The following is a 12265-nucleotide window of genomic DNA, read 5'->3' as shown; positions in this document are numbered from 1 at the left end:
TATTGACTGCCACGTTCTCTTGACTTTTGACCGCTATATGGCTTTGACCCTTCTCCCCCTTTCCTCTTGGGCTCCTCCATTACCAACCGTATCACTAATTATTCTAACTTTAAAACAATTTAATAATAATTATACCCAATGATTTAAAATTTTTTATTTTTAATTCCAACTTGGTAACAATAAACGACTCCCCTCGCGAGGAAGCAGAAAAGCATAAGCTTGTGGACGCTCGTTGTCTGCACGTCAAGGACTAGAAGAGTCTGCACACTTCCAACTAGCCCGTGATGTTTGTGAAAGGGACGTCGACCACGCCGTTGCATGCGCATCCACCCAGGCATGCATGAAAGCTAAATTAGCCCTCTACGATTTACGTGTACTATTTACGTTGATAGTATCCAGTAATATACAACATTTCTTATAAATATTTATGATTATTATATTTATATCATCAATTAAATATCTTATTTTTTAATTATCTAAAATTTTATAATTAAATATTTTATATTTATGGATCCATCAATAAATATCTCACTTTATATTTTTAATATCTTTTATGATTTCAAATTCCTACACAAGGATATTTAAGATTAGAAATATCTCCTCTAAATATAAGCAAAGTGAGGATGAGAATGCTGCTGAGCGGTAAATGTTTTTGTTGGAGAGATAGATTAGTTTCTTTTACGGAAGAAGTATACAAACACATTTGTACCATATTAAATGTTGCAGTCATATCATAATTATTATTATTTTCATAACTATTGAGATAATCTATTACTATAATATCCATACTAGTTAATTTGTATAAATTCAATAAAGCAGTTATTTTCTTTTTTTTTTCTTTCTATTTTCTCTTTTTTCTGTTTGATTTCAACATGGTCAAGCATAATAATTATTCCTCCCAGCATAAAATATCGCGCTAGCTGAAATCAGCATTTTTTCTTTAGTAAAGGAATCGCAAATGGTCCCTCGACCAAACCTTCGTAGATGGCCTTGTAAGTTGCTTCCGTCGGGTGGAACCCCTCCCACGAAGCATATTTCCGCGGGTTTCTACAAACCGGTCCGGTCGATTCGCACCCATGCCCGTTGCCTCCGCAACAAACCGCAAAAGGTTCGCTGATTCCTGCACAAACCATACGCATTTACGTGAACCAACTCGATCCGGTCGAACCTCGGTCCGGCTCACTTAACCAAACATATATACGCATACCGAACCGGGGTTGGTCGGAGAACATCCGCATCCCGGCCCCGAAATAATCTGCATACGCGATGGTAACGTTGGGGTATACCCTCGCGAACCGGCTCAACCGAGCCGTCAAGCGGCCATTGTGGTACTCGGAGAACCGGTTCAGCCACTGCAGACACCCGTTGCCATCGTAGTCGCGGGGGTTGTCCTGGTGATACTGCCAGAGCCACGCCGGGACACAGCCGATAGGCAGGTTTCCGGGGACTATCAGAGTTTTTGCACCCATTCTGATCAACCTCTGTTCGTCAGATTATTAGTGCAGCAAATCTAAGTGATTAGTGTAGAAATTAAATTAATTAATTATCATAATTATACTTAAGAGAGTGGTTACAGTGACGCTGGAGGAGATGGCGTGAATTACACGGGGGACGATGCTTATGAGTTTGTCATATGGAAGCTCCTGACGGAGAGCTGCGTTGTAGTCATTCCCTCCGATCTCCCCAACTATGAACAGTGACCTCTCCAAGAAGTTGGGATCTGCAAATTATTACATTAATATTATTGTCAAACAAAGTTTGCGCAGATTATTCGGCCTAAGCGGCTCCGGACTTGATGGCCATGTGCACAAGAAATTCTACACCCGCGGGCATGCGCCCAGCAAGAATCGAACCCCCACTTCGCGGTTTCACATCGAAGTCCATTTACGAAGTTTTTGTCATACAAGAAAATTTATAAAGATAATTAATCTTAAGCATATAAGCATATTTTAGATAGTGGTGAAATGCTTTTTAAAGGAATAAAGTGCTAATTAAATTATTGGGCTAAATAAAAAAATAAAAATGAAAAAGAATCCTTTTTACTAGAATAGTCAAAGGGCATTTTTTTTTTAAATTTATTATCAAAATTATCTATTTTTGAAACCGAAATTACTTTTGATTTTGATAATTTTATAGGATGCAGTTTATACCATCATGACAATTGTAATCCTATAGTTGGTACAATATGATGTTATCAAAAATAAAATGTTTATATTTTAGTAATTAAGATAGTAACGGCTACAATATAATATTAACTAATGTATTTAGCAGTTATGATCCTACAATATAATATTAACTAATATTAATAAAAATAATTAAAGTATTAATAATTTATAACTACTATAATATAATATTGATAAGCACCGTTTACTAGAGATGAAGTGATAATATTGTAGTATTTGCTATAATATGTAAATTATTAATATTGATCAAAATTAAAATATTATACTAGTTATAATTTTCTAATTATTATACTAGTATCAAAAAAATAATTTTAAAAATAAAAAGTATTGAGACGGGATGAAATGTTGTTTTAATAATAATAATAATAATAATAATAAATAAATGTTTAATTGTACTGTTCTAATAAATAATAAAAATAGGTACTCTTTTAACTTTTATAAAATGAAAAAGAGGAACTAAATTTTAGTGCATTAATTATACATTTGACTTTGTCGATATTCTCCTTTTTTTTTTCTTTTTCTAGTCACATTTTCCACAAAAGTCAATTCCATGTTTGCTAAGGCCTATGCCTAGGACCAACTAAGGTATACGCCACTAAGGCTTATTTATGACCCCTATTTTATTAGGACCCTCCTAATTTTATATATATAAAGATAGTAAATATTTAAAATTATCAACTAAAATAAATTTTAGTCAGATTTATTTTTATTTATAATTTTAATTTCTTATTAATTAAATTAGATTTGACTAGTAATTTTTAATTTTTTTTTGTTGGTTGAAGTTAGATTTAATGATGATTTTTAATTTTTTATAGGTCAAATTTAAAGTTAAATTTGATCATAATCTTTTAACTAATCAACAATAATTTTTCATTTTTGACTAAGTTAGATTTGACATGTAATTTTTTATTTTTTTAATGTCCAAATTAGGTTTGATATATAATTTTTAGATTTGTTGATACTTTTAATTTTTTACTATCAAAATTAGATTTGACTTGTAATTATTTATTATTTTTCGACTAAAATTTGACAAGTAATTTTTTATTGATAAAGTTTGATTTAGGATCAAAGTTAAGTTTGTCTAATAAACTAAAAATATTTATAAGTCATACTCATTAATAATTAATATTTTTATAAAACATTTTTAAAAGTTCAAAAATATATTTAATATTGTACTAGACTATTTTTCTCTAAAATATATATTTTTTCTCATTGTTTCGTTTTATATATTATTGTTGTGTCCAGTTCCTTCCCAAGTTAAGTTATTATGTACACAAACTCTTGTTTTAGATTTCATTGTCAATGAAAAAAATAGATTGCTAACTAAATATTTTTTGTAAAATAAATTTGATTGATAATTTATCGAAGTTAAAATTGATAAAAGAATTATTTGATACACGAAACACCTATCAATGTGGGGTCCTGAGTAGAAGTCTATTGTACACAATTTTATTATTCTTTGAGATAGACTATTTTCGCAACCCGAATTTGTAACATCTAAGTCACACAGTACTAAATTTACCATTATGATAAGACTCTCCTTCATCGATGTTAAAATTACTAAATAAAAAATTAAAAACAACAATTAAAATGTATATTAAAAGTATTATAACAATTTATCACTCATTGTCAAATTTAATTAATATTTTTAATATTTCATTGAAAAAATTTAATTTTATTTAGTTAATTAAAATGTTTATTAAATAAATAAATTATTTTTAAATAACTTATGCTTGAAAGTTTAGTATTTTTTTTTTATTTTTTACTGATAATATGAGTAACGTCGTTATTGTGTGACTTCAGAAGTGAAGGGAGAGAGAGAGAGAGAAAAAGGAGGAGGATTAACTACGTACTCGAAGGATCTATTTTGCAGCTTCTTCAACACAAAACATTGCGAGCTAAAGAAAACTCATACAGAAATTAATCTCTAAAGCGAATTAAAATCCAAATTAATTAAATATTACCTTGAAACGAAGGATTGGACTGGAGGAGTTGCTCGAACCAGTTAACTTGGGCGTGCAGGGTGTTCTTCCTCAACCACCCAGTCGTATCCACCCCGAACCTGCTCAACTCGTTCAGGCTCAACGCCGTCGCTCCGGCGAAGGCGAAGTTTGCTCCTTTGGATAAGTCTCCTCCGCCGAGGTAGGGCTGCACCAATGGCAGCCCAACGCGTTCCGCTGCAACATATATATCAACTAACAAATCATGCAAATTGAGATTCACGCGGTCGTCTCGATGCCCAAAAGTCAGTGATCGACTCACCGATAAAGTCTATGATGAGTCGCCCGTTAGAGAAGCGGCCCGTGGGGCGGTGGAAGTAGGTATTCCCCCACGGCGGCCGACTGACCGTGGTGTTGAAGAAGGTATGGGCGAAGTTGCCGGTGTCCTGCAGCGAGTCGCCGAAGCTGAATATGGCAGAGAAGCAGCTGTGCCGCCTTGCATGGACCTGCACCTGCAGCAGCAGCAGCGCCAAGAAGAGTATGAAGAAGCAGGACAAGGCGGAGGCAGTAGCCATAACACGCATTCACGATCCGATGCCTGATACACAATGTATATATCTTCACTAATTACGTGTTCTGAGGATAAGTAATTACTGTGCGTATCGCATCGCATCGTATTAATGCAAGCTGTGGGAATTGGAACGTAGCCGCGAGGCGAGGAAGGACTAAGGAGCAAAGCAAAGGCATGTGGACGCGCGGTGGCTGCACGTCAAAGGTTAGTGAAGTCTGAAGCCTTCACGCTTGCTCGTGATGTTTGTGAAAGGGACGTTGGCCACCGCCGTTACGCATCCACCAAGGCAGGCATGCATGCATGCAGAATAGTTCTCTACTAGGTTATACGTTGATGCATGCAACTTGAAAAGCAAAGTGGGGATGAGAATGACGCTGCGCTGTGGTGTTTTGTCGTTGGAGAGATAAATTTCTTTTGTTGCGCGAGTGTACAGACACATTGGGACCATATATATATAATGTTTTGATGTGGTAACGAACTAATAGTTTTTTACCGAACCACATGGAAGGTTTCAAAATTAACAAATTAGTTAGGATAGCTTATAAATGATCAAATTCCGTTTTCATTTCTATTGTTGACCCTCCCATTCTTCCTAGTTGAATTAATTTTTTATTAATTAGTCAAATCATGAGAATGCATCTTTTATTATCTAGTCTAGTAAGAATACATCTTTCATTTATTATCTTTGGATCCTCCAGAAAACTCAAGTGTTGATCCGCCCAAAGAAAAAGCAAGGCCATGAGTGCACATAGGTCCCTAGAAGCCAGTCAACGGAAGTCTTCTTTAATTTATTTAATTGAGTCCCAGGAAGGTGGCTTAAGACATGCAAGTAGTGTTGGCTTACAAACTGTGTATCATATTTAAAGACATGTACATTTATTAATGTGAAAAATGAATACAGCAACAAGAAAAATAACTATTAAAATATTTTTTTACAATGAGAAAAAAAGTGAATTGATTTATTATATATCTCTAGGACTCTACAAATACATCATAAACTAACACCACTAATTTATAAAAATATGAAAGACTAATTCCACTAATTTATCCCATAAAAATAGGAAATTTTATCACCATTAATGCAAGGAAAAAAAACCGTGACCACTACGTGTCATGTCCGGATTAATATGCTCACATTACCCCTCCTAATCTTGACATGGCTCTAAATCACGGATGCCGAGTAGTTGTCGCATGGTAGCTAACTTCACTCATGGCAATGCTTAAGTTAATACATCGGCTCGATATTCTCCGGTATTAACGAACTCAACCGCAATTTGTCTCTTCTCAATACATTCTCTAATAAAATGGAACCTTGTATCTATATGCTTGCTGCGACCATGAAATACTGGATTCTTCATAAGAGCTATGACAGATTTGTTGTCGACAAACAGAGTCACCGGCTTTGGCTCTACATTGATTAATTCGCTGGCAAGGCTCCTTAACCACAAAGCATGACAGGCTGCAGTTGTGGTTGCCATGAACTCTGCCTCACAAGATGAAAGTGTCACTGTCTTCTGTTTCTGTGAATTTCAAGACACCAAACTTTCATTAAAATAGAAAGTCATTCCACTTGTGCTTTTCCTCCCATCTAGATCACGGGCTAGATCGCTATCCGAGTAGTCGAATATACCAATTTCCTGGGGTCCCTTTATGTAAACAAGTCCAAAGTGAATTGTACCTTTCAAATACCTGAGAATCTATTTGGCCACCTTGTGATGCATGATTGTAGGCCTTTCCATGTATCTGTTTGTCATTCTAACAGAATATGATAGGTCAGGCTGTATGTGTAGTAAATATCTCAGACGACCAATGATGCGCCTATACTCTGTGGCGTCAACTGGAGTCCCTTCCAAGTCTTTATGTAGCTGTGTCTTGGGTTCCATCGGATGCTTTGTGGCATTACAATCTTCCATCTTGAATTGAGACAGGATTTTCTTGGTATAAGTTGATTATCTAAGTAAAATTTGATTCTTCTGTTGTTCTACTTCAATTCCTAAGTAGTAGGAGAGAAGACCCAAATTACTCATCTCAAATTCCGTCATCATTTGTTGTTTGAATTTGTTAATTTCTTCTATGATACTTCCTGTCACGATGAGATCATCGACATACACTCCAACAAGTATACTTGCTTCTCCTTCACCACTTGTATATACTGCATGTTCTTGAGTACATTTTTTGAAACCAAGCTCTTCCAAACTTTTGTTTAGCCGCATGTTCCAAGCTCGTGGAGCTTGCCGCAGTCCATAGAGGGCTTTGGACAATCTGTACACCTTGTGTTTCTGATTTTGTACCTCAAACCCTTCCGATTGAGTGACATATATTTCTTCTTTTAACTCTCCTTCTTTTAACTCTTCGTTAAGAAATGCTGACTTCACATCTAGATGGTGTACCTCCCAACTTTGATTTGCCGCAAGCGCAAGAATGACTCAAACAGTGCCAAGTCTAGCGACAGGTGCAAACACCTCTTTAAAGTCGATGTCTTGTCTTTGTACATAGCCTTTAGCCACTAATCTTGCTTTGTGCTTAACGATTTTCCCCGTTGAATCTTTCTTCAGTTTGAACACCCACTTTAGGCCGATAGGTTTGTGGCCTAATGGGAGCTCAGTTAGGGTCCAGGTCTTGTTCATCTCAATAGATTTCATCTCTTCCTCCATTGCGTCATACCAGCAAGCCTCGGTTGCAGCCTCCTGGTAACATGTCGGCTCTTCAGACATCACCATCATCACCTCATTCTCTTCTTCATCAGCACCAACCACTTCCCCAGTGTTGGCATAGATATCGATAATGGATCTAAAACAGACTGACCCTTCATGAGACTCGGGTGTGTTTGTTACTGGAGGCGAGGTAACTGCATGGGCGTTCGATGGTGGTGTAGATGGACTTGACGCTCTTGGCATGGGTACTATGGCTATTGCCGGTGGTGTGACATGTTCTGCCCCTGCCTCAACGTCTGCTGCAACAATCACCTCGTCGATGTTGAATGCATCCACCACCATAAACAACGGTAAGTTTTCGTCCTTGTTAGCACCTGCATTCTATGTTCATTTATAATTTTCTTGAAACATTGCATCTCTACTTATTTGTAGCTTGCCATGTCTTGAATCAAATACACGATGAGCTTTGCAGCATTCCTCGACACCTAAGTATACCATGGGTGAGATTCTGTCGTCAAGTTTCTTAAGATGAGGGGCTATATTTTTCACATATGCAACACAACCGAATATTCTCAAGTGGGCGAGATGTGGCTTTCTCCCCATCCAAGCTTCAAATGGGGTACATTCTCCCAGCGCCTTAGTTGGGAGATGATTTAGCATATAAACAGCATGTCTAACCGCCTCTCCCCAGAACCTTGCTGGCATGTGTGTACCCTTGAGGAGAGATCTTGCCATAGCCATCACGGTGCGGTTCCGACGCTCCACAACACCATTCTGTTGGGGTGTGAAGGGAGTCATGAGGTGTCATTCGATTCCTTCATTTTCACAGAACCAAATGAACTATGTGGATAGAAACTCATCGCCCCGGCCTGTCCGGAGTGTTCTGACCTTGTGCTCAGTCTTGTTCTCCGTCAAGAATTTGAACTTCTTGAATGCTTGGAAAACATCATTCTTTGCTGCCAATACAAACACCCACATTAGTGATCATACACACCTCGCAAAGCTTGTTCGGCTGGAGCAATAGTGGCACATCAACCACTAATTTCTTCTCACCCAACAACTTCAAGTCATGGAAATTGACATGTCCGAGCTTTGCATGCCATAACTAGGTTGGGTCTTCTAGTTTTGCTAGGATGACTTGCTTGAATATCTTCAAGGTTATCTTGTACAAGCGATTCTGTATTTGCTTTACCAGCATCAAGAGCTTCCCGCTCCTATCAATCACCTTCATGGTATCTCCTTCCATATACACCTCATTCTCAGCTTCTGTCAATTGACCAAGACTTATGATATTACTACAAAGTTTCGAAATGTAGTATACCTCGTGGAGAGCCTTCTGATCGTCGTTCTTGCATTCGAACACAACCGTCCCCTTGCCCATGATCTCAATGGTTGATCCATCACCAAACCTCACCCTCCCGGTGATGGTTTCATCTAGTTCTTGAAACTTCTCGCGATGGCCAGTCATGTGGTTGTTGGCACCGTTGTCAAGGTATCAGACGTCTTTATCTTCTTTCTTAACGTCGCGGTACATCTCCGATAGCAACCTATCTTCACTGAGCAGAATGGTATCCTGCCGCTCACGCCTAGTATGAGACTCCTCATGGGGCATGGTCATCATTAGTGTTGGCTCTTCATTGGTGGCGCAAGTGAGGTGAGCCTCATCATCACGACGCTTGTTATAGCATTCGGAAGCATAATGCCCCATTTTCTCACAATTGAAATATTTTATATGGCTCTTGTCACGAGTGTCTTTTCCGTTGTTGCTAGTGCCTCCTGCACTGTCTTGATGTGGTGTACCACGACCACGACCGCACCCTTGTCCATGCCCACGCCATTTTCCACAACCAGGCCTCTTGGACCCACGCCCCTTACCTCTGACGAAATGTCTTCGTTGCTCTCCTTCTGTCGCATTTGTCATGTGGCATGAGTAAGTAGGAGCTCACCTTTAGTGTTGTTGGTATTACCACGTAATCGTAATGCTCGTTCCTCGTACGCCTTCAGTCGTCCTATAGTCTCCTCAAATGGTATTGTCTCAAGGTCGTGGAACTGCTCAATACCAACAATGATACGGTGCATGATCATAGGGTTAGGGAGATGACGTGGTCGGAAGTCAAGCCCATGGGATGGTCAAAAGTCAAGTTCACGTGATGGTCAGAAATCAAGCTCACGTAGTGGTCAGAAGTCAAACCCACGTGGCGGTCAGAAGTCAGGCCTACTTGGAGGTCAAAATTCCGGCCTACGTTGTAAAAGACCGGAAATAGATGAATATTAATAAGGGAATTTTCCAGAATTTTTAGAAATTTTTCGGGAATTTTTCGGAGCTTGTACGGACGAGTTGACGGGGATAAAAACGGGGTTCGGAAAAGCATGTTTAGGCTACCCCAATTAAGTGAGGAAATGTTTGTATTTATATTATCTTTTTCTTTTTCCTTATTTTTATTTCCCGTTTCTTTTTCCTCTCCCGCGAGCTCGAGCCTTTCCCCGACGCTGATTTCCTCTCAGCCTTTCTTCTTGCCCTAACCGCCGGCGGCGGTTTCTTCCTTGCCGAAGTTTTAAAACTCTCGGCCAAGCTCGCTTCCTTCTTCCTCTCCTCTGCCTCCCGTTTCCTTTCTCTCCTTCTCCATAGCAACGACGTCGACTCCACAGCATTAGCGCCGGCCACCGCGAGCCCTAGCCTCGCCGATCTCCTCACGTGAGCCACCACCACCGTTCCTCCCCGCTGCACACCGCGAGCCCGACTCCTCTGTGCCCTTCTTCCTCTCTGTCGCGTCTCGGCACAGCGCTGACGCTGACCGTCTCGCCGGTGTGTCGGACAGGAGTAAACAGAGCCGACCATCGCTGGAGATTGCTTGCTTCCGTGCCCTAGCCTTGGTCCACTGCTACCTCTGTACAGGTTAGTTTGGACAGGAGCAACAGTGTCGAGTCCTGTTTGTGTTTGCTCGACAGTGTCGAAGATGACACAGAGTTGTGCCCTAGTCAGATCTTGGAGGTAAATTCAGTTGTTGATTAGAATTTGTTGCTTGATTTGCTGTCGATCTTGATTTCATCAAATCCGAACAGTGAAGAATTCTAGCAACTCTTGGATTTCAGTATAAACCAGTGGCTTTGAATCAAGGTAAGAAGTAGAGTAATTGTTACATGTTGATGAGTTAGATTCATGTATTGGATTAGGAATATGTTGGATTTATCCATGTTTAGGTATGTTCTTGATACCTATTGATAATTTATTCATCATTAGGTTGTGTAGAATAATTAGGTTATATGGATTTAGGTTTTGGATTTTTATCAAAAAGGTTGTTTGGGGTTAAGATAATTAACCCTAATTAACCGCTAGAAAGGTCGAGGGAAATGGTTTAGGGTTTATCCCTAAATTTCTATTTAGGATTTACTTAGTTGTTTGTTTGTATTCTAGCTAAATAAAAGTAAATGTATTTTTGTTTACACAGGAATTTGACGCGAGATGAGTATCTCGGAGTCAGATTGGACCTTTCTATTTTCGGAGGCGGGTACTTTTGACTTATTGTCTTTGATATGCTTAGTAATGAAATTAACAATTTGCATTTTTAATTGTGTTTTTCTCACTTGTTTCGGTTAATCACTATCCGATACATGTTACCTGTTTGATTGATTGTTTGTTGGCATTTCGTGTTGATACCTATCTGATTTCACATGCTCATGGGTAGTGATACAACCATGTTTCACATGTTCAAGACCTAGGTTTGATACCTTATTGATCAGTATATCTTGTTTTGATCTATTCACTATGGTGCCCATTGTTATATGTCCAGAGGTTGATTTAGCATATTACCTTGCTTAGTAACATGCACCATTCGCATGATTGCATGCTGTGTGAGAGATTGCTCCATTATTGTCGAGCACTTTGCCAGTTTTCATCACTGTTCGGTGCTCCGTTGTGACGCTCATGGGTAGCATGACACAGCGTGGTAGCACGTCAGTTTGACTCTTCCGGTGCTCCGTTGATCCGCTCATGGGTAGTGTGACGCAGCGTGTAGCACGTTAGAGATTCCTCCCCGTCATAGTGTACCGGGAGATGAGAGCATTGCGCTCCCCCATTTATGATTTAGGGTAGGAGTACGTATGTACTCCGACAGCATCCCGTCCACTCGATCACTCATCAGGAGTAGTGTTGTTGAGTGCACGGTTGTCACAGCCCTACCCACTTGGTCCCACTTTTGTTGTGAGTTGGCTGACTGGCGTCAGGGGTGACCATGACATTGGCATCATATGCATGATGCATTTATTGTTTGTGATTGTGGTTGCTGCATTTATATGCTGCATATTGTTTGGATACCTATGTTTGACATGCATACAGGTCTTCTATACCTTTCGGACTGTTTGTCCTTATACCGGGTCCTGGTTAGTACAGATTTTCTCCTGTCTTCTTCGGTTTGCATTTACCTTTATCTTTATCAGAAGACTGTACGCATGATTAGTGCTAGGTGTTATTTCTTTACTTTGCATATCAACTGTACCTACTGAGTGTTGGACTCACCCCGCCTCCATTGTTGTTATTTTCAGGTTGATGCTGTCAGGAGGGAGTTCCAGTCGCTAGTCCCCACTGCACGTAGTGCTAGATCCCCTGCAGACCTCGAGGATTGATTGACTTTTGAGTTTTCTTCTCGTTTGTCTATGTTTAGACTTGATTTGTTTGATACTTGGACGTTGTATTTATTATTGTGATGTCGATGGATTTTATTTGGTCTTATTCTACTACATGCCTGTCGGGTCGGCATAAGAGGTGAGTTTCGTCGGATTTGAGTTTTACGAGTGTAGTTGAGTAGGGTGGTTTTCGAGTCAGAGTATTACTGCTTTGTTTGATTATATATAACTGCGTGGATGTTTGTGTGGTTGTGTTATATTTATTGTTATTATTCCAGCCGCATGTGGCTGAGG

The 12265-nt window shown here is 39.1% G+C and overlaps 1 protein-coding gene across 1 annotated transcript; it reads right to left on the bottom strand.

Moving 5' to 3' along the window:
- Positions 1 to 828: 828 nt before the first annotated feature.
- On the bottom strand, positions 829 to 4873 carry LOC121994090 (GDSL esterase/lipase At1g28570-like). Its single transcript, XM_042548253.1, has 5 exons — positions 4446 to 4873; positions 4148 to 4360; positions 1575 to 1720; positions 1208 to 1481; positions 829 to 1120 (listed from the first exon to the last, which is right to left on the bottom strand). Exons 1-5 carry the CDS (start codon positions 4705 to 4707, stop codon positions 927 to 929), a joined length of 1089 nt encoding a protein of 362 aa, XP_042404187.1. The 5' UTR covers positions 4708 to 4873; the 3' UTR covers positions 829 to 926.
- Between the last annotated feature and the right edge of the window lie 7392 nt (positions 4874 to 12265).

This window comes from Zingiber officinale, chromosome 6A, assembly GCF_018446385.1.
Source record: "Zingiber officinale cultivar Zhangliang chromosome 6A, Zo_v1.1, whole genome shotgun sequence".
In the NCBI taxonomy this organism is placed as follows: Eukaryota; Viridiplantae; Streptophyta; class Magnoliopsida; order Zingiberales; family Zingiberaceae; genus Zingiber; species Zingiber officinale.
The sequence above is the reverse complement of the archived record's forward strand: the minus strand, read 5'-3'. Positions and strand labels throughout refer to the sequence as shown.

Excerpts from the sequence above, each read along its gene's own strand:
- LOC121994090 (XM_042548253.1), bottom strand. The coding sequence starts at position 4,707 with ATGCGTGTTATGGCTACTGCCTCCGCCTTGTCCTGCTTCTTCATACTC. Across the intron at positions 4,361-4,445 it reads ACTCATCATAGACTTTATCG|CGGAACGCGTTGGGCTGCCA; the intron begins GTGAGTCGATCA and ends TATATGTTGCAG. Across the intron at positions 1,121-1,207 it reads CTCCGACCAACCCCGGTTCG|GAATCAGCGAACCTTTTGCG; the intron begins GTATGCGTATAT and ends TGGTTTGTGCAG.